This window comes from Protomyctophum parallelum, assembly GCF_964188405.1.
Source record: "Protomyctophum parallelum genome assembly, chromosome: 17".
NCBI lineage: Eukaryota > Metazoa > Chordata > Actinopteri > Myctophiformes > Myctophidae > Protomyctophum > Protomyctophum parallelum.
In genome coordinates this window covers 8,205,248-8,232,243 of record NC_139719.1, presented here as the reverse complement: position 1 = coordinate 8,232,243, position 26,996 = coordinate 8,205,248, and the positions used below count along the sequence as shown (strand labels likewise).

At 44.0% G+C, this 26,996-nt stretch overlaps 2 protein-coding genes across 3 annotated transcripts in view; both read left to right on the top strand.

Moving 5' to 3' along the window:
* The window catches only part of ccdc57 (coiled-coil domain containing 57), a gene marked incomplete at its 5' end in the record, with an annotated part of 39,054 nt that extends 36,920 nt beyond the window's left edge, over nucleotides 1-2,134 (top strand). Inside the window, one exon of the mRNA XM_083787438.1 lies at nucleotides 1,393-2,134. Coding sequence (XP_083643564.1) covers nucleotides 1,393-1,589 — 197 coding nt within the window. The 3' untranslated portion in view covers nucleotides 1,590-2,134. The remainder of the gene's footprint in view (nucleotides 1-1,392) is intronic.
* A 1,152-nt stretch (nucleotides 2,135-3,286) lies between these two features.
* Nucleotides 3,287-26,996, top strand: part of fasn (fatty acid synthase) — a 57,886-nt gene continuing 34,176 nt past the window's right edge. The window contains exons 1-15 of one of the 2 annotated variants that reach the window (XM_083787198.1): nucleotides 3,287-3,397; nucleotides 11,420-11,556; nucleotides 14,985-15,137; nucleotides 15,627-15,800; nucleotides 15,916-16,116; nucleotides 16,316-16,438; nucleotides 17,913-18,028; nucleotides 18,162-18,296; nucleotides 20,056-20,273; nucleotides 21,155-21,414; nucleotides 22,255-22,442; nucleotides 24,409-24,598; nucleotides 24,985-25,079; nucleotides 25,925-26,059; nucleotides 26,390-26,593. In XM_083787198.1, the coding sequence (XP_083643324.1) occupies nucleotides 11,430-11,556; nucleotides 14,985-15,137; nucleotides 15,627-15,800; nucleotides 15,916-16,116; nucleotides 16,316-16,438; nucleotides 17,913-18,028; nucleotides 18,162-18,296; nucleotides 20,056-20,273; nucleotides 21,155-21,414; nucleotides 22,255-22,442; nucleotides 24,409-24,598; nucleotides 24,985-25,079; nucleotides 25,925-26,059; nucleotides 26,390-26,593 (2,319 nt within the window). In that variant the 5' untranslated portion in view covers nucleotides 3,287-3,397; nucleotides 11,420-11,429. Of the gene's footprint in view, nucleotides 3,398-3,471; nucleotides 3,880-11,419; nucleotides 11,557-14,984; nucleotides 15,138-15,626; nucleotides 15,801-15,915; nucleotides 16,117-16,315; nucleotides 16,439-17,912; nucleotides 18,029-18,161; nucleotides 18,297-20,055; nucleotides 20,274-21,154; nucleotides 21,415-22,254; nucleotides 22,443-24,408; nucleotides 24,599-24,984; nucleotides 25,080-25,924; nucleotides 26,060-26,389; nucleotides 26,594-26,996 lie in introns of those variants that run through there. The other variant, XM_083787197.1, reaches the window with a different exon arrangement.

Sequence of the window (26,996 nt, the reverse complement as noted above, 5' to 3'; positions counted from 1 at the left end):
GTTGAACCCAGCTCAGCTTCAATTTGTAGCTTTGTAGTTTTTTCAGCAGCTACAAACGTCGGCTGTATCTTTGCATCTTCATGTCGCTGGCTTCCATTGAATACGAATGGTAGACTGTATCTTTGCATCTGCCCGTGTGAACGCAGCATATGACTTTAAGGATAACTGTAGTCAGACTGACTTACATTCACTCGTATGGTATATTCAATTTTGATAGACTGAGACTTACTTATAATTCATGTATTAATTGATGTCTGTACTTACACTGATTATATTCATATTCACTGTTGATAGACAACAAATATCCAGGTATTCACTGCAGTAGACACTGTAATCACCATGGGCAGAGCTTGAGGGGGTTCAGGGGGTGCACTGCACCCCCTGGCAAAAAAAAAGAAAAATAAATTAAACTTAACTTCTGGCTTCTGACTGTAGTTTGTAATCATCTCTCTTATCATGATATGATGACTCGCTGTACGGCTGTAGTGCATGTGTGTATGTGTGTGAGCTGCTGTACTACCTAAATAACTCATTTTTAGGGGTTAGGGCATTGTAAAAACGCTAAAATAATAAAATAAAGGTCAAGAAAATGTGTCGTTGGCCAAGCAGTCGCACCCCCAGGCGCCGTCAAGTTCAAGCTCCGCCTATGGTAATCACTGTTGATAGTTTGTAGCCTACATACATGTATATCCATTGACAATAGATACATGCATATACTGAGATATTGTATATTTATACTTTGGTCAGTAGTAGGGATGCACCGAAAGGGAAATTCTTGGCCGGAACCGAATACCGAATATGATTAATATTATATATATTCTTTTCCTACCATTGCTGCCATGGCCGTACTTGCTACCTGATTTATGGTTATGGCAAAACTTAACTTAAATAATAATCACTATTATGGGTCCATAAAACACTTATTCAGTTCTTTTGAATGCACTAATTGCATAAACTATTCAGTGATATATTTTCTGCCGTAGATTTCCTGCGGCCGAATATTCGGTGCATCACTAGTCAGTAGTGTCAGTCTCTTAAACCATGTGTGATTATCCATTATCTCTTTTATCTTATCCTAATCGTTCTACCTGTCTTACACCGCGGCTCCACTGGACGTGTCAGCGTTGCGTCTCTGTCACCACCAGGGAATGTTCCCTTTTTAATGAAGGGTGGCTCCACTGCCTACGATGCGTTGCGCTGCGTTCGGTGACCGCTTTAAAATTGCCCCGGTTTGTTTTTTGACCCGCGTCACACTCGTCCAGTGGAGCCCCGCCGTTACCTACTACCACGCTTACTGCCGTTGCTGCTTCCCCCTCAGGGCTCAATAAAGGTTTATCTCAACGTAAGATAACAATAATAATTCATATTGTATTGCATTGTCTGCACCCTCAGGCGAAGCGGAGCCGAGCAGGCGGGACCTGGCAGAGCTCAGCAGTCCAGGAGTCCAGGTGAGGGTGCAGGGTGTCAGGGCTCCTGTGCAGGAGAAGAGGAAACCTGCTGGGATGTCACTGTCCTCACAAACAAGCAAGACTGTCACTGCAGGGACGGGCAGGAGCAGCAAGATCAGAAACTACAACATTAAAGACTGATGGATGTGTAACTGTACCGGCCTGAATGCATTGCATATTATGTATGACATGCAAATTGGGGAAGCATCATAGATATAAAAGCATATATATAGCTACTTTTGCATTCATAGCCACCTCCTTTCCTTGGGGGACCCACGCTGATTCATAGATTAAGCCTGGATACCATAACCAGTATGCATCTTCAAATCAAACAAAGGCATCATGGAAGCTCACATGAATTGATTCTTTCATGTTTGGCAGTGGACTCAGTGCTGTTGTGAATATGTCTGTTTTATACTTTTATGAATGAATGAATGTGCTTATCCTGGATTCCTGGTACTGTACATTATGTGCTCAATCTCAGCCTGTATATTTTGGCAGAGAAGATGACAATGACGTGTCTCTGGCATCACATGTCGATACCTTGTTTTACAAAACCACATTCCTTTGTCTCACGGATTATTGTTTGCCTGTGACTAGCATATGAAGCAATTTTGCAGAACAATATCAGTTCATTTTGACAGAAAAAGATCATGGGCTTATAATATATTTTTGTATGAAACAAATTATGCATTTTTATATTATCATTGTCTCATCTTGTGAACACTATCACCTTTGTGTTGATAGTAATGGCAAGTTCAATTACATATTTAAACATATTTAGTTAGTTTAATGAGCTCTTAACGGTAAAGGAGTCCCTTCAGAGTAGATTATCTTAATGATTGCATAGGAGAACAACGATAATTTTTAAAGAACATGTTAGCTTTTTTGTTTGAACTCTAGTAACCCCGACAGTCAGGACGAAACCCTCCTTACTTTACGTCACTATCCCTCGCTGGCGACAAGCTCCGCCCTTACATCACCCTATCTCCTAGCAATTCCCTCCGTCTATTTTGATTGGACAACGCCACACACCCCCGCTCTGTGATTGGCCGCACTAAACATCACTTGGAAAATCAGGATGTGTGTCACCACGTGTGTTCACGGTATCCAATGCATACATTATGATACGGAGCGTAAATATTATGCAATATTGCACAAGTGGCCACTTGTCTTTGTCTAATCGCACTGGACGGATGCCAATGAGAGAGTCACTGTAGTTTACAATGAGATATCACTATCCAGTCTGCAATCTACCATGTACAATACATGTAGGATAAAGTAGTATATATATATATGTATATACATATATATATATATTTATATATATATATACCTTTATGCTTGGTTTTATGTTTTACAAACATTTATTTTATACATTTAATGTATTATGAATTTAAGAGACCATAACACTCATTCACCACACAACACATTATTATAATTTTATTTTAATAGTCAATATAATTAAAATAAATTAATATAAGGTATGTAGTCTAATTTATTAATCACATCAGGATAATCCCAGAAAATAAACGTAGACATTTACCGTACGGTAGGGTAGGTTGCTTCATCAGTATTCAGTACCATGATGAAATAGTTGTAGAAAAATAGAAGACAGCTCATTTATCAACTTTAATTGTTCCAAGCATTTGATTTTTTCTTTTGCTGAGTCAATTCTTTGCTGAGTCCACTGGGCACTGTGGGCACAGTGGTGTTTCTCAATCATCTCCACGTGCCAGATCATGTCTCCAATGAGTGAACGTCAGTGATGCTGAACTTGAACTTGAACTTGGCTGCCTCCATGTCTGTCTGTGACTGTCCCCTGTTCGTTTCATCCAGGATGGTTCAGGGGTGATCTTCTGAACTCTAGACTTCAGTGTTTGATCCATTCCAGGCCAGATAGATGATCACACTGAACTCCAGACCGTGTCGGGTCCAGGATGGTTCAGGTAGGTGATCATCTACTCTGAACTCCAGTAACCCTGCTGTCTTGCCATCTCACTTTTTTTCTCTCTCCCTCGCTCTCTCGCTCTCTCCTCCCTGTAACAAACTGGGGCCGTTCAGCGAATTACTCCATCACTGGCTGGATCCTGCACCCTGCCTCTTTTCTCATTGGACTGTGCGGCAGAGCCAAGCTGTCAGCCCATGTGGCGTGGCCAGAGTGAATGTGAGACATTTAAATTCATCACAGAAAGACACATTAAAAGAAGAGAGCAGATTTTGTTTTGGCAGCAGCTGGGTCAGGGAACGGGAAGCGAGATAGGTAGTGATTCCCCCCGAACAACTGTAGAGAAGCACACGATCACTGCGTGGAGCAGGAGCAGAGGATAAACGGATTATAAACATAATACATGACAGCCAACTGCCAACATTGAACGTCACCATTATTGTGATTTATAGGACATTTATACATCGTCTGATCATCTTATAGGTAAGTTATCGGTATTAGTCAGCAAACGCGTGTGGCAAATGATTCGATGCATGGTCATTGCTGAACAGCTAGGACATGTTTTATGTTTGATATAAGTTAACAGTGAAGGGCCATATCATATCGATGCAATTGATTCATTGTGTCCTTTCTTTAAGTGTATCGATGTCACTTTTAAAATGAATGACCGCTAGCTAGCTTAAAGTGCATCACACACACACAGTACCGCTTCTGCATGGTCTTCACTGCAATGTTTATATTACGTTTTGGCCACATGACTTTAAAACAAATCGCGGATCTTGTTCTTGACTTGCACGCAATGTACAAGGGGAGAATTCGAGGAACGTTAAGTTCTTGGTTAGTAAACGAACGTCACTCATGTTGTGACATGTCACTGTCTACTGTACATATGTAGGTATAGTTCAGTTCAGACTCCGCGGATTTAATTAATCGGAGTAAATATGTTTTAATAACCGTTTCAGACAGTGCTTTGATTTTAGCATTCCCCTTCGTCATTTATTGCCGATGCCGCATATTAATCTGCGTATTATATGCGAGCACGAGTGTTTTAGTTTTTTTTAAAGCCAAGGCCTTGTTAACTGTAGCTGATGAAATGAATGCTTGTGACATTTTCCCCAAGAAAAGCGAAAGCGTGCCTGTTACTGTTTTAGTTGTGCTGCTCTGCCTAAGGTGCACCAGTCATTTCTTTCAGAGATTTATTATCCAGGAGTTTATTACTCAGCAGCATCTCTGGGCCAGGGTGGTCAATGAATGCTTCAGTTCAGTTCCTGTTTCACTCATACTATAACACACGTGTGTGTGTGTGTGTGTGTGTGTGTGTGTGTGTGTGTGTGTGTGTGTGTGTGTGTGAAAGCACTGTCATTGTCTTTGTACTTGGCTGGCAATACTGTCCCCGACTGTTGGACACCAGTGAACAGAGCACAGAAAAACCATAAAGCCAGAATAAGACATGTTTTTTTATAAAAGAAGTGTCTTTTAGGTTTCTGAACACATTTCATAAAATTATAGTCAAATCAAGTTACCAGTAATTAAGGAGATTATATGACCAGCAGCAGTATATTATGAACACATGGATGACTTTATCCTGTAGGACTTCAAGCTGCATAGTATGCTCTTTGTCAGTGAGACTCTCCTCGGAAAAATAGCTTGATTGTGCATGAGAGAGGACCAGGCCCATTTTGAAGCTTGGTTGAGGAATTTACCATGCACTCATAGCAGCCCTTACACATGTGACCTGGCTGGACAAATCACATAGATGCTACCCAGCCAAAATGTTAGGAGGAGGAGTGTTCTTTTCAAGGGGGGGCTTTCAAATAGTCTCACAATCGTCCCTCTTTTCTCTTCATACTGTGAGGCTCTGCCAGGTCGCCTTTTAGCCAGTATGTGGGATATTTATTCCTACTTGTCTTTGATGAGTAAAGTGAATGGGATGTGTAAAATCAATGTGGTCGCGATTATGAACAGCTCTGACAACTCAAGGGGGTGCTGCAACATCCTCCACTCTACAGATATGCTAGTTATCTAGAATTATAGATATACTGTATATTGGTTAGGTTACTTGTTCACGTGTTTTGTTATTTAGATTAGTTTTGCTTGACCAAATATTGTAGATAGCATGTTGTTTTGACCAATGCTAGATTTGATGTTAATGTGGTAGTTTTTTTGAAGCACTATAATATTGTCTTTACATTTTACGTATATACATAATACATCCATACATAAAATGTTTTATATGTATGTGACTATTTGCCCTGTTGAGTCCATGCCATTTACTCGTTACATAAGTGGACTTCTCTTTGGAGGTTATAGGTGCTACAGTAGCATGTTCACAGAACTTCACACACTACTACAGTAGATGCACCTTCCCTACAGTACACACACAAACCTTATGCTGTGTTTTAGAATGTAGTCTTATCTCCACTCTCTTCTGACTGTGTGATCAGTCTGGACAGTGGACACGTTTCAGGAACATTCCATGGCATGGTATCACCACAGTGGAATTAACTAATAATATAATACCACCATATATGATTATACCATATAGCGTATATATCTGTCACCAAGTGCTTGTTCCACCTGAGCTTTGGTTATTAATTGAATCCGGTACGGTAATGGAGGCAGATCTCTCAGGTTTTCCTTTTGACATACTGTATCTTAAGGCATATTCATACTGCATTTTTAGTCGATAAGGTGAGTTAGGTGGCCATTGAAACGATAGTAAAAACAAGAGAGATGTGTTGGGGTGAGCGTCTGAGTCGATTACCACTGCTGAGTGAAGTCATGTTGTGGTTTTTCGGTGGTCACCTTATCACCTAAGGCTGGAGTATGAATAGGCCTTTAGAAGTAAAGATTTACCCACCGTAATATGACATAATTGTAAGGTGCTATGAATATGTACATGTACATGTATATGGTACAATATGCCATTCAAGGGTGCCATGGGTGAAAACATTATTTAGAGGGGTGTCCTCTAAAACACTGTTTGTGAACCACTGGCTTATACTGTAACTGTAGGCTACACAATTTATTTTGTTTCCTCAGCAATAATAACTGGGATTTGACTAAATGATCAAAACAGAGGTGTTGCATTGACTGTGTCATCACTCAATCATCATGCTCTGTCCTGGCTCACCCTTTGTATTGCAGCAGACAGCAGCAGCAGCCAGTCACTGATCTCCTCAGTCAACCTGCTGTTTGTTTGTGTGTGTGATCTGGGTCAAGTATATATGTACAGTATGGGAGCTGGTGTTGTTCCATCATGGCCTAATCCTTGGCTCCTGCATCCAGGTGACCAAATCCCATTTAGGCTGCGTTAAGCCTGATTTATAGTTATACTTGGTCATACGACAGTGTTGTCGGAAAGGATCTACAAGCTCACAACGCGTCACTTTTCTTTTCAGTAAGCAACAGCGTCACTCATAATACACCCAGCATGAGATGGCGCAACTCTCCAGGACTGGTGAGACCAACAGCGTCGGACCCATGGTCCTGCCTATGATGACTGATAATGATGTCACAGATTGAATGGGTATACCTCTATGAGATTTATGTCTAGTTGTCACAATGCTGATTTCATCTGTCTTCGACTTCTATGTTGTTTACAGTTTACACATTGGCATATTGTGGAGAATGTTGCTGTAATGTGCGTGTACTGTAGGTAACACACAACACAGACTGGTGCACAGATACAGTAGAGAGTACCTCTTTGCACACGCAGCACGAGTTGTTCCCTTTTCCCTCCCCAATTTAGTCGTTATGCCAATTGATTCCTCCCCACACACATTTCTGTTGTCACTTCTGTTGTATCCTACTGACTCACCTGCCAGTGAGGAGCCCCCACCAGGAGGCCTGTAGAGCCTTCATCCTACTCGTCCCGCCCAGCACTCCCTGCTGACGGGTGCAGCCCCAGCCCGTATGAGTACGTGCAATGACCCGGGTTCTCTCCCTCAAACACTGGCCAATTGTGTTTGTGTATACTGTAGAGAAAGCTATGGATGCACCACAGTGGATTATTTTTAAACCACAACCTCCGTGGTGTTGGGCAGGGACTTTACCACTGCGTCTTGGGAAACTGATAGTTTCACTGTCCTTCTCATTGTTGGTTCAATTACGGTTCAATTATAATATACATTTATTAGCACAAGTCACATGTGACTTAATTGAGCATGTGTGTTTACCAGCTGAGCTTGCTAATACAGACCTGGAATTTCTAGTTTGGGGATTAGCGTTGCAATGTCAGTTTCCAGAGTGCCAGAGTGCATCATGGGATTTTGGCAGCGTGCACTGGTGAGTCATTCAGTCATACCGCTTCCAAAATGACGACAGTGGTCGTGTGTGAGCGTGTGTGTGGCGTGATGTGATGCGATGTGAGTGTAGTGGTGTGACACGGGAGAGGGTTTATTGAGTTTCGTGTACACACAGCCTCTGTCTGACTCTGACACACACACACACACACACACACACACACACACTCTGTGTGTCCGTATTCAATAGATCCGATCCAATACGTCTGAGCTAACGATTAACCCATTCTGACCTGAGATCAGATTCATACGAGGTTTCCGCCGGACACACACTGGTCCTGATGAACCCATTCTGACCTGAGATCAGATTCAAAAAATGTCAGTCGCTCTTCGATTTAAAAAAAAATAGCAGACCTACAAGCTCGTATCGCGCCACTCGGTGGCGCGATATGAGCTTGTAGATCTGCTATTTTTAAATAGCTAAAGCATGACATGACGCTAACACCAAAATGGGTGCCCGTTCAGAATGGGTTAAGAAATGGAAAGAAAAGAGTAATACATTTGTACTGTATGATGTAGGCCTATTGTTTCGGGATTCCCTAATTTCTCTTAACATGTGAGCATATGCTTTCACAATTGTTTTTGGCATCATAAGTCTACAGTGTAGACTTATCCTGGACCCCACGTTGTACAGTATATACACACCATTAAGCTTTCATTCTATGCATTCTCTCTTGTCCCCATCTCATGTATTTCTTATAGTGAGGCTGATACGGTGTCTGTCTCGGCATTTGTTGCACACAGGTTCTATTCCATTATGTTTACCTCTGTCAAGGATCTCATGTTTTGACCAATGGTATCCGTGGCCAAAATAACATGGCCAGCCACATTGCATTTTGCCCCAAAGAGTGTTTAGGTTGGATCATGCCCGCATACATTTTATTATACGGATACTCTAGTCTACAGTATATACTTTTATTTTAAAATGAAATTTGTCTGAAGTTTAACTCTATCTCAATATTATTCTATTGTGAGGATGTGAAAAATCATGTCATGTTCTGTATGTCGAGATCTCACTTTTGAGAGTGGTTGAAAATCTCCACCAGCCTACATGGAGTTTCCATGCGTTTTAAATAGACTGTTGGAGATACACAGAATGCATTGAGGAGTTGTGCATGGAGGATGTTTGATTCTCCTACATCAAAAGACAAGGTTGTGAACATCTAGTCGGTCACTGGCGTATCCGTTTTAAAATGAAAAGAATCTGCAACAATGTTTCGGCCACAGTCTGGCCCTCATCACCTGATGAAGCTCACGCCGTGGAACATTTTGAACATTTCTGCCAATAAGTAACGCCATGCCCAAAATGGGGACGCCAGGTTTAAAGTATGAATCTGCAAGTTTCCGTTGGCATAATACGGTGATTATCATCAAACTGTAAGCATAAAGAATATTGGCAGTGATTTCACGGAGTCACGGGCACTGTCTCGACCGCAGCGGTCACATCCACACACTGACACATGGCTTTCTGTAGGACAGAGAACGGCAACGCACTGGGACAAACAACTCTCCTTCCTTTTGTCTAGTCAGCATTCATGTCCATCTAGGACGGACTACTTTGACTTGTTATTAGGCTGCTTGCCTTGTTCTGCAGTCCTCTGCGAGCAGGCGTGGTAGTGACATCACAAAGATTGAAAAGCGTCTTTGATACAGTAGGTTCAGCGAAGTGCATGGATGAAAGGAGAATAGGAGATAAGACCAGAAAGAAAGTCTCGACGCCTAAAAGCTTTGCTTTTGTCCGGCGGATTCCCATGACAACTGTCATGTAGGTTGAAGATGCATCTTATGTTACCCAGTGTTTGGTGCAAAGAGGGCACAGGCAGATGAACAGAGGGACCACTGTTTTGAGATGAGGTAGCAGCATCCATCGCTTCTCTGCCTCTAGTGGCTGCTGGCTCCGCCCCAACCCCTGCGGCGTCATTGGCTGAAAGAGGTGACTGGCCTATAGCGGGCATGGAAGTGCCTGCATGGCCCAGAAAAGAAGAACAAAGATCTGAGACCACACACACACACACACACCCACCATCATGCAACCCAATCCAACACAATACAGTTCACTCATGTGTGATTGTGTGCACACAGACAGTAGCCAATGACTATAGATGACATTGTCTGTTGTAATTGTTCTTTCATGCATTTACAGTAGAATATCAGCTTTCTGAGACTCTGTTAACCAATGGGCACAGTAAAATAAACTGTGCGTGCGTCGTTGCGTGCGTGCGTGCGTGTGTGTGTGTGTGTGCGTGCGTGCGCTCTACTGAGAACATTTAAGCTGCCAGTGTGCTAATGTAGCATATTTGTAATGGCACAATTTATTTTTGTTCGTTTCAGTCTACAATTTCAAAGCATTTCAAAGCAAATGTTGACTATTTCTATCGCAAAATAATTTTAGATTCTTGGGGCTATAGTATATAGAACGTGACTGACACAATGTACATTCACATTCAGTAACTTTGCACAGTTCACATCAAATAAAAACAGATTATGTGACATAATACGGTGTGTGTGTGTGTGTGTGTGTGTGTGTGTGCGCATGATAAATGGGTCCGAGGCCTCGCAGGGGTGGAGCATGTCTCTTTGTGTAGTAGACAGTAGACGCCCCCAGGGTACCTTTTGTCTAGACTTTCTGCTACTCAGACCAGCATATTATGGTTTGAATAAAAAAAAAGATGAATTAAGAGTGATAGGAAGATCACAATTGCAAGAGGATGAAGCAAATACCTTTAAATATACAATGGTGCGCGTAGTATTAGGAGATCCTATAGGCTAAATATGAGAAGTTATATTTTACGCTTAGACATTTTCCCTTATCTTTCTACGTGGGTTCAGTCTGAGTGCTTTATTTGTACGGCTCATATGACATTCCATTACAAATTCTATAATGTATTTTGTACAGAAAAGGTCTCAATACATTGCTTTTTAGCTCCATTTGTCATATTTTCATGTTGAATTATTTAGTTGCCATCACGGCTTATCCTACACCCGTCATGTTTACTCTGTATTACATCTTCCTCTACTTGTCCACAGTGGTCTAGCATGGAAGAACGGAAGTCTAAAAATCAAGAATGATAACTATCAATAACATTAATGATGTGAGGCTTGTGAGCATCATCGTTACACTGACAAAGACCATGTACATTAAACAGTGGCGCCAAGCATGTAGTCTGAGTAGTCCCCACTCTATAGCTGTGTTGGAGCCATGAAATAGACTGATGATTATTATGTTATTGATGTACTGTATGAGGAGTTATGCCGAGAAACAAAACAAGAAAACAGTAACACTTATGCAAATGTATACATGTAATCAAAGCTTAATTAATGATGAATTAGTGATGAACTCACACATTAATGAATCTGTGAAGTCAATTTGGCATAATCAACTGTAGGATGGCAACGAGGGTCTGTCGGAGACCGACTGTCCTCGCTACTCTTACCTATCGGAGACTTTAATTCATGGATATTTTTCTGTTTTTGTTGCATTCCTAAGCAAATAATTTGATGACCAGCAGACTATTTGTGTCATAGGGAACCACTGCACATTACAAGAGTCTTACAAACGATAATGAATCTAATCCCGATTCCCAACCCTAGTGGTTCTGAACTTCTGGTCCTTGATGTGGACGGCTCTTTTAGACAGGTCGTTGTGGTGATAATATGGCTCCGTCGTACTGTTCCTGTTGACAAAGAGGCACACCTCTTCTCCCCTTTTGTGTTCACAGTAGTTCCAGTATGGATGACATAGTCATAGCAGGGATATCGGGCCGCCTGCCCGAGTCCCACAACCTGGAGGAGTTCTGGGACAACCTGTTGAACGGCGTCGACATGGTAACAGAGGACGACAGGCGGTGGAAGCCAGGTGAGACGTTGAACCCCAGCCTGCATGTACAAGTTGATAGAGATGTAATGATATGTATTTTCCCCTTCCCGATACTGATTCCGATACCCATAACTTGCGATGCCGAGTACAGGTCTATCCGATATCCACGTGTAATTTAAAAATCACACCTGTGTGAACCGAGTGGTGCAACTCCCCTCTCTCCCCCCCTCCTCTCTCTCTCTCTCCCCCCCTCTCTCCCCCCCCCCCCTCTCTCTCTCTCTCTCTCTCTCTCTCTCAGATTAGCTTTATTATGGATATCAATCCGCGTCGCTGAGAACTATGTTTTCATTATTATTTTGGGTCGGCCTTTCCTTCTTTAGCGTACCTAGACCGGATCGCGCATGCAAGCTGCCGTCCACGGGGGTCGGCCTTTCCTTCTTTAGCGTACCTAGACCGGATCGCGCATGCGAGCTGCCGTCCACCTCCCATTATACAGGCAGACTAAAAGCTTCAATAACTCCTAATCTACAGAGCTCTCCATGGTTTGGTCAATTAGCGCGATGTTCGGAGGTCTTTGCTGATTATCCGGTGGTCTAGATGGAAACATTGGTGCTTTCTAGAGCAAGGATGGCTATATTTTAGCTCGCTAGCATTTATTTAGCACAAGATGTGAGGCACGCGTTGTGCAGGCACGTGCATTGTACACACACGTGCGGATATTGCTGGCCATTGCTGGTTTCACGCATGCGCACACCACTCGTGCTCATGGCGGATACATGATACATACATGATACATACGGACATTCCTGGTTGTAGGAGTGGTTGCACCACTCAAAAAAACAAACACATCTAGGAAAGTGGGCTCCAAGGGTTCCTTGAGGGAGTTTCTCAAATGACCCTTACAGGTCTGTACTACTAAATGGACCTGTACACTCTCTGAGTTATGTGGGTCCTTGAAATTAAAAAGTCTGAGAACCAATGATCTAGGAATAAATACAAAAGTTGTTAATGTTAAAGTGCCGAAGTTAGTAAAATAATAATATAAATGCTAGTACAGGTAGTCAACTGAAGCATTCAAAACAATGATATATCATCATGAGATACATTATGTGGTATCGGATTGGCATAGACTGGCTTACTTGCCGATACCAACATTGTAGGCGGTATCGGCAGCTTTTCCGATACTGACATTTGTATCGGAAGTTGATAGATAGAATCAAATATATAAGTTGACAGCATCTTCTTCAGTTCTCCCTGAGAAAGACACCGCTCAATCAAAGCATCAGTCTGTTAAGCATCTGGTTCAGGTTCAGACAATGGCCTAATTGCACCTTTTGTCTCGGTTCTTGCACTTAAACTCTGTAGTTGCCCGGAGTCTCCCAGGGCGTTGCACTAGGGCCTCACCCTAGACTAGACTAAATACCTTAGCCTAGCCGTAAATAGAAATTCTACAAGCTCACAATGTGCTGTGACGCATTGTGAGCTTGTCGACCCATGTTTGACCCAGAATAGAAATTTAAAGTGGTTAATAATTGTAGGGTGGGTTTGGTTTGGGCTTGAATTGTCATGTTTTAGTCGCACTCTAGTCACTGTCGTCACTGTCGTTCGATCCAGTCAGCACGACCCCTTATCAGTGGCAAAGATAAGATATGACGGTCATTATCTCTTGCTTTGAAATGTAATCACAGCTGTAAACATTGTATCTTTACTGCCAGTCTGCCACTAATCGCTACTTGCTGAGTTATGGTCTTTGCAGTGATACAGTGGTATGGCAAAGTAACTGTTATATTCACGTGCGTTGGGTCATGTTCATGAAAATTATGTTCAACGCATCCTCAAGATCAAAACTCTCACTACCCATGTACAATTCAACACAATGATCAGATCTCAAATCACTGAGTAGACTGGTCCTCTTTGTTTGTTTTGTTGGTAAGACTGTATGTATATTAAGGTCCGGTCGACTATAGTGCATTATAAGCGTATGTATTATGCATTCATAATCTGTTTATAAGGCATTATAACACTTTATAAGTGTTTTGTTTTGAACTCTTAATTTTGTTTAACTCTGCATAATTGGTTTTAACCGTGTATGTAGCTCAACATCACTGCAGATGGGGGAAATCTCAATGATGAGGCTTAAATAAAGCTTTGCATGGATGAATGTGGGATTTTGCACAACAGGCTTGGGATTGTAAGCTCCACCTAAACCAAGCTCTGTTCTTCTGTCACATACCACTTTAATGAACCCACATGAAGCCTGGAGCTCGTATGAGAGCGCTGTGTTGTGAGGTGAGACTCTGTAGTCTCTCTGTACTACCCTCTAGTAAAGCTGCAGACTTTGAATTAGACTTCCTAAGTTCTTGGCAATATTGGTCTGGTGATTTGTAGCTCTCTTTCATCCTCTCTCTCACTCACGCGCACGCACGCACGCACACACACACACACATGCACACGCACGCGCTACAACAGCCCTGCTGTTTTCAGAAGTAGCCCCGTTTATTGACGATGTCCCTTGTCTTTGCAATCAAAGCAATTCTACTCGTGCTTAATTTATACCCTGTTGTATGGAGTCATAAAACAACTCTGCTGCCTCAGCTCAGCCTTTCGGTCTTGCTTTCCTCTGATCATCTTCTCTTCCGTCTAATTTAATTTATTGTGTCCTGGACCCGTTTCTTGTCCATTTCTCATTACGTAAAGTGCCTTTTTTCCTTTCCGTGTCTCTCCATTTTTTCCCCTCTGTGTGAATACCACCACTCATCCCCTCAGTGCTTGGCAACCACCTAGAGCTCACATTCAAGTGCTGAATAGGTCCCAGGCAGGCCGGCCGACACCCAGAGTAGACCGCACGCACGCACACACACACACACACACACACACACACACACACACACACACACACACACACACACACACACACACACACACACACACCTTGGGGAGAGAACATAGAACAGGAAAGAGGGGCTGCTGGTACAGTGTTTGCACAGTGATTTAAAATGGTGCAGACAGACAGACTTTCTGCTGGTTTCCAAAGACAGTATGTTTTGGTAAAGGAGCATCCGTCACTTCTCTACACCAGTACCTGTTAGTAGCTTGTAAAAACTCTGACAACCGTAAATACTGTAAGAATGTAATCCAGTCCAGTTTTAGTTTTAGTCAAATAATATTTGCACAAATATTGAAGTTTCAAGCAACACAGGCTCTTTCTCAGATTTCACAAAAAGAGAAGAGCATGTGTTGCTCATAACATTGCTATTTGTGCAGATTTAAAAGTATTTTAATGGGAGCTACTTGGTGTGGAGATTATTGTTTTTAATTTCATTTGCCATTTATCTACAGCAATTATCTAGCACATAAATTATATCCTGACCTCCTTGTGATTAATACATTTCCATGAATGAAAACACAGACCGTTTCCTCCTTTTTATAACCTTTCGGTTTATTGTCGTCTTTTCGTTCTGTCCCAGGTCTCTATGGATTGCCCAAGAGAAATGGCAAGCTCAAAGACATCAGCAAGTTTGACGCGGCGTTCTTCGGGGTTCACCCCAAACAGGCCCACACCATGGACCCCCAGCTAAGACTCATGCTGGAGATCGCCTATGAGGCCATCGTAGACGGAGGTGAGGACAAAAAGCCTTTATCCCATTCTGACCTGAGATCAGATTCATACGAGGTTTCCGCCGGACACACACTGTGTCTGATTAACCCATTCTGACCTGAGATCAGATTCTAAAAATGTCAGTCGTTCTTCGATTTTTTTCAAAAATAGCAGACCTACAAGCTCGTATCGCGCCACTCGGTGGCGCGATATGAGCTTGTAGATCTGCTATTTTTAAATAGCTAAAGCATAACATGATGCCGACACCAAAATGGGTGCCCGGTCAGAATGGGTTATGTGAGGGTGGCATGAACCGGTTTCACCCTGGTGACTCAACCAGTTAGCATTTGTATCACCATACAGACCTAATCCCCATGTCACGGGTACAAATCGGGATCACGGCCTGTGTCACAAGTCATCCCCGACATCATCTGGTGAAACGAATGGCTGAATAATGGAGTAGCTGCACTGTGGCTGAGACTGAAGCGTGTGTGTGTCTGTTGTCTCGCAGGGCTGAACCCAGTGGCGCTGCGTGGCAGCAAGACTGGCGTCTACATCGGGGTGAGCGGCTCGGAGGCTGGCGAGGCCTTCAGCAGAGACCCAGAGGAATTGCTAGGCTACAGCATGACCGGGTGCCAGCGGGCCATGTTTGCCAACCGCCTCTCCTATTTCTTTGACTTCAACGGTACGCAACTATAGCACAACACTCGTTCGTTTTAAAAGAGTTTTCTATCGAGTTATACTTTGTGAACTATGGTATCGTTTTTTCCCCCCCGCTTAATCCACCTTAATCTCCCCAGGCCCCAGCACTGCCATCGACACTGCCTGCTCCTCCGGCCTGTTGGCCTTGGAGAACGCCTTCCACGCCATTCGCCACGGACAATGTGACTCGGCGCTCGTGGGAGGGGTCAACCTGCTCCTCAAGCCCAACACCTCGGTGCAGTTCATGAAACTGGGCATGCTCAGTCCTGAGGGAACCTGCAAGTCCTTCGACGCCTCAGGTAGAAAAAACCTCAGAGGTCATAGCACATCATGGTTATTATAAGTGTTTTATTCATGTTTAAAATCATGTTGACCTAAGTGCTTTACAATCAATCAAATAGTAGAAACCCCCCCCCCCCCCCCCCAAGCATTTCTGTATATAATATGACTGAGATTTTCATTTTTATGGTCTGTCTGTCCTTCAACGTTGCCGCCCAGGAAATGGATACTGTCGTTCCGAGGCTGCGGTGGCCGTGCTGCTGACCAAGCGCTCCATGGCTAAGAGGGTTTATGCTACAGTTCTGAATGCTGGCAACAACACCGACGGTTACAAGGAGCAGGGTGAGAATGAACCGTCTTCAACAGACCTGCCTGTTCTCGTTCTGTTCTGACTCGTGACTCCTTAGTTGGCACCAAGCACGCAGTCTAGTTTGTCTGTCCACACATGGTTATTGGAGGCATTACGTAAATGCCCTCTTTGTCTGCTGGACACATTATTTTGTTGACTAGTGCCCAAGTAGTGCCCAACAGCTTTTGTATTTGCTAGTATTGGCCGTCGCTGAGTGGGTAGAGCGTCCGTCTGGTAATTAGAAGTTAACTGGTTCATCCCCCCACCCTGCCTAGTCTATGTGTCAAAGAGTCCCTGAGGAGGGTACACATGTCACGTATGTGCAAATAGTGATAATACCCCAAAACAACAAACGGTGACTATATTATTATCAAATGCACATTTTGATCTCAATTTGAAGAAATTGAGAGTACACTTATGCACGCATATTAAAGACATTATTTCTGTTTTGTTGCCCATCTCCCTGGCTAGTAATACCCAGGCACCTCTAGCCATTCGAAATACAAATACAAGTAGATGGAGACCTCTGTAAGGTATAGTGTGTCAGACTACTTTAAGCTAGAGTTTCTTAGCATGCACGCATGTATGTGCACACACCGTATAAATTAGGGAATGCACTCGTGCTCACCTTTCAACCATTCACTCTTCACTTACTTGGCTACTGAAGCTGTGTCTGTTTATAAACATGGACATGGTTGATGAGCAAACTTACACACATGCCTAAAGCGACACATATTGATATGACAAACTCTCTGAAAACTCATCTTTCTACATATCTATGTTCACAGAAGTTTCACACTTATCATTCCAAGCACATATACACCATGCTTTTGGTCGGGCTGTGAGGGTCGTTGCTTGTAGGTCAGAGTTGAATTGGTGTGACACAGACGCAAGCATTGGAATGAGGAGCTATATGCAGACAGGTCCAGTGCTATAAATATTAACCGTAGAATTTCCCAGTTACCACCTTCTCTGCACGCAAATGGCCTAGAAGGATTCCCAGTCAGTCTCATATTTACATTATTAGTTAACTTCATGGCACTATCATGTGAAATAGACTGCATGTCCATGTCTCTCATATAACGAACACACACACACACACACACACACACACACACACACACACACACACACACACACACACACACACACACACACACACACACACACACACACACACACTATAGTCCTTAAAGCTGCAATCCAGAAATGATTCTGTATAGTACAGTATGTTAATACAATATATCTAACACTATTGGGTGGTTGCAGGGGGTATCTCTACTTTCCATTGAGAAGTTCAGACCCTGTGTTTTGCAGTAACACTAGTGGTTGACAAGTGCTATTGCTTGAAGCTCAACCCATTCAGGGTGTCTCAGTGTTTCTCCTTATTTGAATTTAGTCATCTCTCATATAGAATAATCCCGAAGAATATTTCTGAATGACTCTCTCCTCCCTTTCCTCTACCAGGCGTGACGTTCCCATCGGGTGACATGCAAGCGAGGTTGGTGCGTTCCCTTTACGAGGAGGTCAATATCAGCCCTGAGCAAGTGGAGTATATTGAGGCCCATGGTACCGGAACCAAGGTGAGCTCACGTACAAGGCCTTTTTATTTGCTTCATCATTTCGTCACTAAAACAAGCCGTCTGCGAAAATGTAAACGCGCCAGTTGGAAGTTTGTCTCAACGACTGTGGTGTCTCTTGCTTTTCTGCATCCAGGTCGGTGACCCACAGGAAGTGAACGGCATCGTCAGCGTGTTCTGTCAATCGAAGCGAGACCCTCTGCTCATTGGCTCCACCAAGTCCAACATGGGCCACCCCGAGCCTGCTTCTGGTCTCGCCGCCCTCGCCAAGGTGAGACGTGGAACAACAAGGCCTTTGTTTAGGAAGATCTTCTCTGGTCCCCTAATAGTTGTGTAGTACTTCACACTTGGTCTAGCTTCATTTCGATTCACTTCATTATTCAGACTGAAATCCCTTCCCACGGTAGCACCAACCAATCAAAATAGTAGCAAAGCAGATGACGTCGTTGTCAATGTGGGTTGCTGCTAACGAACACGGTCAACGAGCGCTACTAGCATGTAAACGACGTTAAAATATGTCGGATGATGATGTTTCTGTAAAGAAACTATTCATCATATGGCGATTTAATAGCCAATTCAGGGGCTAGAGCCAGGTTAGACTTGGCCTGGAAACCAGACGAATAAACTGATGTTAGTCTGGCCATGCCATGCTACTCCAGACTGAGTTCAGGATTCAAATTAATCTGGTCTCAGTATTAACTCGGCATTTATATTTAGACAGGCTATTGTAGAGAGACGACAACGCAGGTTTCAAGGTGGAATCGAACCAGGAGATGTTTAGATCACGGTTTCCCCAAACAGTGAGTCGGGACCAGGGGGGCAGTCAGACAGATATTTTGTGAAGCCACAAGGAAATTGGGATTTCCTGAAAGTTCATATAATGGCCTGTTGTGGCGCTGTCATTGGGCCCAAAAAAACCCATAGCCCCATAGAAGTCCATGTATTTTGGCCCAACTTCACCTAGACTGTATTACCTTACATGGTCATGAATACTTTTTGCTTCCAGTCACTAGTTTAAAGTCTCATTTCTAATGTCATAATATTCTTTTTGGAAAATTATGGTCCCATTTATAAAAATAATTACCATAAAGTCGCGCATGTTCTGAGGGGCGTGGCTACCGTTACAGTCTATGATCGGGATCCCCCACCCACTCGAGTCAAAATAAAAACCAACGAAGAAGAAGGGGGGAAGTCCCGCCTCGTTGTCTGGGCCAGCCAATGGGCCAGCTGGGCCCAAAAGGATCTAGAAAGATGGCGACTTACAGTGCAAGGAATTATTGGCTTCATTTTACGTCCATGTTAGACCCGGGGAACGCTTTGTCCATATTTTTTTACAGTCTATGGTCGGGACCCATTTGGGACCCATTTGTGGGTCACGGATGCATTTTTATGGGTTTCCTTGAATTTATGATTTCCATAAATTTAGAAAACAAATGTTTAAGCAGTAGTGAAAATAGCCGAGTTTGTGTCGTCTTAAAGGGATTGTGACATTAAAAAAAAGGTTTTGGAATTGTTCTTGTATTTTTTAGGTTTTCTAATCTCAATTGCACCCAAAAAACATGAACTTTTAACATTCAGTAGATTTTCTGTGATCTGGGCTTTTCTGGCTCAAACAGGTGCTCTGATTTGCCGGCAGTAAGTGACATCACTTACTGCAAATCCCATATATGTCAATGGGATTTGCCAGCAGATGTCACTGTTTCACTGTGTTGCCTGTTTTCATTGTAGCTCAAAAGGCCCAAAAAAAACCCAAAGAAAACTTCAGACCCCAGAAAATCCACTGAATGTTCAAAGTTCAGGTTTTTTTGGGTGTAATTGAGGTCATAAAACCTAAAAGAAAAAAGAAAAAGAAGAAGAAAAATAAAAGAAAATGAATGTCATAAAACCTTTAATTTCTCCTGTGGGTGACGGGCAACGGGTTTGGGAACCACTGGTTTTAGATTTCTGTGGTCGGCGCACGACTATCCACTACTATCCACTCATCTACCGGCCCGCGCCGCCTCTCCCTCTCTCCCTCCGTCCAACCACAGGTGGTGCTGTCTCTGGAGCGAGGCGTGTGGGCTCCCAACCTGCACTTCAACAGCCCCAACGAGGACATCCCGGCGCTGGCGGACGGCCGCCTCCGTGTGGTGGACCGGCCCATGCCCGTCCGCGGGGGCATCGTGGGCATCAACTCCTTCGGCTTCGGGGGCTCCAACGTCCACGTCATCCTCCGGCCCGTGGACGGCGTCGCCCAGAAACCTCCCGGGTATGGGGATGTTGTCGATTATCCATGAGTTTGTGAAATTGATAACCTTTTGTGTCCATCAAGTGGCGTTTAACCCCATTCTGGGTGGGAAGTTGGGAACCCCTTTTGGTGTTGGCACTATGTTATGCTTTAGCTATTGAAAAATAGCAGATCTACAAGCTTGTAGGTCTGCTATTTTTGAAAAATCAAAGAACGACTGACATAGATTAGAAACGTCTTTTTCAGATTTTTTGAATCTGATCTCGGGTCAGAATGGGTTAAGAGAATAAATATCTGAGAATCTTAATTTCCCTCAATGTGACATAAAAAAAGACAGAAAGAATACAAAAGTCGTATTATTATATTCCTTAATCAAATATTTATTTGACCATTTTGAGATACAGGGGCCAAGCAATGTCATATTTTCTGAGGAGTGAAATTAAATGGAAAAGTGCACTGTGAGTGTCTTCTCTGTCACGTCACATGCAAGAGCAGAGACGTTGCTGGTGGCTACCAAGGCGGTGGTGGTGGTGGGGGGGGGGGGGCAGGGACTTTTTTTAACCGCCCCCCACATTGAAGAATCGATTCGTCGATTTAAATTGAAGAATCGATTCATCGATTAACAATGGACTATTTTTAAAGGTATATTCAGTGATTTCACTTAATTCAAATATCACTTATTTTTTTGTTTTGTTGTGATAATCCTCCCTACTATAGAGTGTGCTGGCCATATAAGGAGTTCCTCCCTGTCCCCAGTTAACCCCTGGGGGTCAAAAAACCTTAGGTTTCGTTTTTGACTCTCTATCCTGATTGGACGAAAGGCTGGGTCCCACAGCCAAAAACGAAACCTAAGGTTTTTTGAGTGAAATCACTGAATATACCTTTAACGTACCTATTAACAGGATGACAGAAACGCCCCCCAGGGCGGTCCCAAGGGTCCTCCAGGCCTGCGGTCGCACGGCGGAAGCGGTCGGCGCTCTGCTCGACAAGGGGAAGGAACACGCCGGCGATGACCACTTCCTGTCTCTGCTCAACGAGGTGGCCGACGTTCCCACGGCCAGCATGCCCTTCCGAGGCTACACTCTGATTGGCTCCCAGAGTGACGTCACGGAGGTGCAGCAGACCCAGGCCACTCCCAGGCCTCTCTGGTACATCTGTTCAGGTGAATGGTCTGCGGGTTAAAGCATGGAGCGACGGCTCTACCTTCGCCATTAAACGATGTCGGAACAGGTCAGCTCCATATATGGAGATCTAAGGGATCGAGGTTTGAGGTCAGATCTAGAGTTGCTGGCGCGGATCGGCACGTGCACACATACATCCGCCCGGGTGACGGCAGACTGCTGGGCGAGTGCCGTCTCTTTGCCATGGGATCAACTTTGACCAAAAAAATGCACAATGAAAAACTGGTATGGCCGGGGTCCATGGCTCATGGCCATGGCCATATATAGTGTGTCTTGAGTGTAGACTAGAGGGTTGTCAGACTGACATATGATGGACTGACAAGCATCTAAGGGTCTCCATGATGTCCCGAGATGTCATGAGGTCAGATCCATATAGATCTAAGGGTCACGAGATGTCACACAGTGCGATACCATAATGGAACCGTGGGTGACTAACTAACTAACTAACGGACGGGAGATGCAGGTTTTCAGAGTAAACGTGACCTTCGGTCGCATTCATCTTTGGAAGCCAAAATGGTAAAAAAAAGTGATTGATTAAACAGCCCGAAAAGAATGGCAGTGTATAAAGTTTACTTTTTTTTTATTTTATGTAAAAATTGCAGATCTACAAGCTCATAGCGTGCCACCGAGTGGCGCGCTTACGAGCTTGTAGGTCTGCTATTTTTGAAAAATCAAAGATTGACTGACTGAAACGTAGCTTCTTCAGAAAACTGTCGGGATGTAGAAGACATTTTTAGAATCTGATCTCAGGTCAGTGCTATAGAATGTCCTTCGGTCCAACAGCATATTGAAGTGAATGTGTGTGTCTGACGTCCACCCAGGTATGGGCACCCAGTGGGCGGGCATGGGCCGCAGCATGATGCAACTGCCAGAGTTCAGAGAGTCGATCCTGCGCTCCGACGTGGCTCTGAAGGACACGGGACTGTGCATCTCCACACTGCTCATGGAGGCTGACGAGAACACCTTTGAAGACACGGTCCATGCCTTTGTTGCTCTCGCTGCCATACAGGTATGGCCGAGCCACCATCTTGATAATGTGGGAACCTTGGCTGGGGCAGGATAAGTCTTTGAAATGAAACATTCCATTGAAATTCTTCTTTTGCGAAGGACATTTTTCTCATTTTCACTCGTAGTAATATAAAGTAATCACTGGTGAAGTGAGACATCTTCCACAGTTTTCCTATTGTCTAAGACAGGGGTTCTCAACGTTTCTGGCCGGGGACGGCCCCGGAAATGCTTTGGCAATGTCTCGGGACCCCCGCCCCCTCCCGACCCCCAATATAAATTGACTGCTACAATAACCTTAATAATGGAGACAATACTCCATAAATAAATACTCAAACCAGATATACATTAGGGAAGGTGTATGCATGTACTATGTAAACTCTTCATTTCCATTTTCCAGCCATTCAGTTGCAATTGTTTTTTATATTGTAATTTTTTTTTGGAAAATAATATACCCCCCAAAATAATTTGGTGACACCCCCCCCCCCCCCTCCTGAGGGGTTGCGACCCACGGGTTGAGAACCCCTCGTCTAAGATAGGTTGTGCTCTCTAGTATCATCTCCTAAACATTGCGGTTGCAGCCTTTAATGCTAATAATTGTAACCCATGTAACTCATACATGAATCTAGAAACGGAGGGTGTAGGGATAAGTGAAAAGATATAAAAAGTGGTTCCCTGCCACACTGTGTGGTCTCCATCAGTGCCCGCTCCTGAGTCCTGTTCCCTGCCACACTGTGTGGTCTCCATCAGAGCCCACTCCTGAGTCCTGTTCCCTGCCACACTGTGTGGTCTCCATCAGAGCCCACTCCTGAGTCCTGTCCCCTGCCACACTGTGTGGTCTCCATCAGAGCCCACTCCTGAGTCCTGTCCCCTGCCACACTGTGTGGTCTCCATCAGAGCCCACTCCTGAGTCCTGTCCCCTGCCACACTGTGTGGTCTCCATCAGAGCCCACTCCTGAGTCCTGGATGTGTCCTAGCTCTGGTCCATATAGCGTTAAGGACATCTCCTTAACGCTACGGTACTTTCAACTTCCTGCGCACGCATGAAATGCAGCACAGGCTGTCAGCCGTCGACCGCTGCAAAAAGAAAACGCTACTCGCCAATACAAAGATGTTTTTTGTGGAGTCGAAAGGCCTGCTTTCCCTAGTGGTCCCCCACCACACATATAAAATGCACCTTTTGGCCATTTTCTGGCCAAAAAGTGCATCGTCGGGGGCTCAGAGTCTGTCCACTAAGGGAAAGTAGGCTTTTGACACGACAAAACCGTCTTTGTATTGGTGAGTAGCGAAATCGTATTTTTTTTGTTTTGCAGCAGTCGACGGCTGTGCCAGCATTTCATGCGTGCGCAGGAAGTCGAGAATAGCATATCGTTAAAGGAGAATTCCATACTAAAAGGCTTTCTTACCTTTCTATGTAGTTGTTACGTCCCCACCAAAGAGGTCCAGGTGTTATTTTGTGCAAAAGCTCCTTATTGGCTATTTCCCCTACCATAAGCCCTAAATGAATTGCATTGAATTGAATGGGAATTGAATGGGGCTATGGGGTGTTGTGCTAATTCGCTTATTTCCATTGCTCAAAATTATAATTTCTTAGTTTGTATATATCCTCTCTTCATAATGTAAATAATATCCCAAGCGGCACACTTTACTACTTCTTTCGATGGAAATAAGCAAACTAGCATAACACCCCATAGCCCCATTCAATTCCCATTCAATGCAATGCAATTCATCGAGGGCTTATGGTAGGGAAAATAGCCAATAAGCACAAAAAAACACCTGGACCTCTTTGGTGGGGACGTAACAACTACAAAGAAAGGTAAGAAAGCATTCTACCATGGAATTCTCCTTTAAGGAGAAGTCCTTAACACTATGGACCAGAGTAGGCGTGTCCCACCGGACACAGACTAATGTATAAAGTAACACAAATCAGCAAAAGGCATACTGAACTTGTCTCTCTTGTCTTTTCGCAGATAGCCCAGATTGACCTGTTGACCAAGCTGGGCCTGGAGCCTGACGGCATCGTGGGCCACTCTGTGGGGGAGCTGGCCTGTGGCTACGCTGACGGCTCCCTGAGCCACAGTGAGGCCGTCCTGGCTGCGTACTGGAGAGGCCGCTGCATCAAGGAGGCCAACCTGCCTCCTGGAGGAATGGCTGCAGTCGGTAAGGATGGAGTGGAGGAGGAGCGATAAACTGTGTGTGTGTGTGACAGTAATGAACGCACTGTAGTCGCAAGCATAACACAGGGTGGTTGAACCGTTCCTCATTTTGCTGGGGACCACTTGGAACCCCCATAAGGACCCACCGTGGTGTGTTGTTGTTCAAAGTGTCTGTATTAATATTTTAATCACATATATGGGTCAATAAAATGATGTGCCAAGTGTATGTTACCCCCCCCCCCCCCCCAAAGTTCCCGCTCCGAAAGAGCCACAACCCTGGAATCTTGTACCATTGGCAAGAAAAAAATAACAATAAAAGATATAAACAAGTTAAATATGCACAGTAGAATATTCTCATGGAGGCGTGTTGTAATTGTCTGTGTGTCTCAGGGCTCACATGGGAGGAGTGTAAGGCTCAGTGTCCTCAGGGAGTGGTCCCAGCCTGTCACAATGCAGAGGACACGGTCACCATCTCTGGTCCTCAGGTAAACGGACACTTAAAAACCACTTCATTTGGTTGACCGGAGTCCCTCAGGGCTCCATACTAGTGCACCTTTCTCTCATCGCTCTACAGGCCACACTAAACGTCTCCGCTGAGAATAGGCGATCTAGAGGCATTATGTAAGACATTTGGGGCGGAGTAAGATGATGGAACTGAATGTACAGATACTACTGTATGCGCTGAACCCAGTTATTATGTTGGAAGTAATGTACACACACATAATGCTATCCAGATGTGGTCAGAACACATACAGTAGTGAAGCTGTGGTAGGTTACAAGAGTGTCTTTGTCTTGTAGTTAGGAGGGGGGGGGGGGGGGGGAACGACGACACTCCAATGAAATTCACATATCCAGTATTCATTCTTTGTTCAGTGCATGTGTGCACATTGCATAATCTGAGTTTGTAATGACTACCTGGAGATATGTGTCACCTGCTTCATATTTTGGCACGAAGATCATAACAATAAAAAGATCCTGATTAACAGGTTTTCCCCTTTAAACAGGACCTCATGGATTAAAGTTTGGATTCCATGGAAGACACATTGAGAGCTTGCAGTTAGGCTATTTGCATTTATTTGTAAGATTATAGCGTTTGAATTGGTCAAACTAGCAGTTCCAGAAGCATCTTCCATAAAACCACAATAGTCTTGGATAGTTCAATCAAGCCTCAAAAACATCCAAATGTCACATATTGTGGTAGTTGTAATAGTTTAGGAAACAGTGCTGGTGTGAGGGGCTCCTTTCACACTGTTTCACAAATCACACAGACGCACACTGGGACTTGGCTATTTAAAAAAACATGAACTGTGTTGTTGTCTGCCGCTTGCAGGAGGCTGTGAGTAAGTTTGTGGCAGAGCTGAAGGAGACCGGCATATTCGCCAAGGAGGTGCGTAGTGCTGGGGTCGCCTTCCACTCGTACTACATGGCCGCCATCGCTCCAAACCTGCTCGCGGCACTTAAAAAGGTAACTGCCAACTATACTGACCTACCTAGTATGACAGTGACACCTACTGGCAAACATGGGTAATACAACCATATCTTCATTTCGGCACACCCTAAATCAATTATGCAATGCCCATTGCCCCCTGCTAAGCATAATTTATCAAGAATAGATTATAGAGAGAATGATGAATTTTAATTTATGCTGGGTGGGGAAGGTATAGGGCAATGAAATGTTTTTAATGTGGAAAATCAAATAAAAGAAAAAATATATAAGGGGAAAAAATGAATAGATTGTTCTGATCCATATATCAGTTCAATGAACACGCAGGCTTTATTTCTCCTCCTCTGCAAGGTGATCAAAGCGCCCCGGCAGCGCTCCTCGCGGTGGGTCAGCTCCAGCATCCCCGAGGCTGACTGGGCGTCGCCCCTCTCTCTGTACAGCTCCGCTGAGTACCACGTCAACAACCTGGTGAGCCCCGTGCTCTTCCAGGAGGCGCTCAACCACGTGCCCGACAACGCCGCCGTGGTGGAGATCGCCCCCCACGCTCTGCTGCAGGTACAGTATGGCATCAGGGGTTGCAACTACTTAACAATTAGAATTATGAATAGTTGGTTTTAGTTATTATTTCAGTTAACTAAAACGTATTAACCCATTCTGACCTGAGATCAGATTCTAAAAATGTCTATTACATCCTGACAGTTTCATTATTAACCCATTCTGACCTGAGATCAGATTCTAAAAGTGTCTTCGATTTTTCAAAAATAGCAGACCTACAAGCTCGTATCGCGCCACTCGGTGGCGCGATATGAGCTTGTAGATCTGCTATTTTTAAATAGCTAAAGCATAACATGATGCTGACACCAAAATGGGTGCCCGGTCAGAATGGGTTAAAGAAACAAAAGTCATTGTGAAAATGTCTATTGGTTTTAGTCTTTGTCACAGATCTTCAAAAATAGCA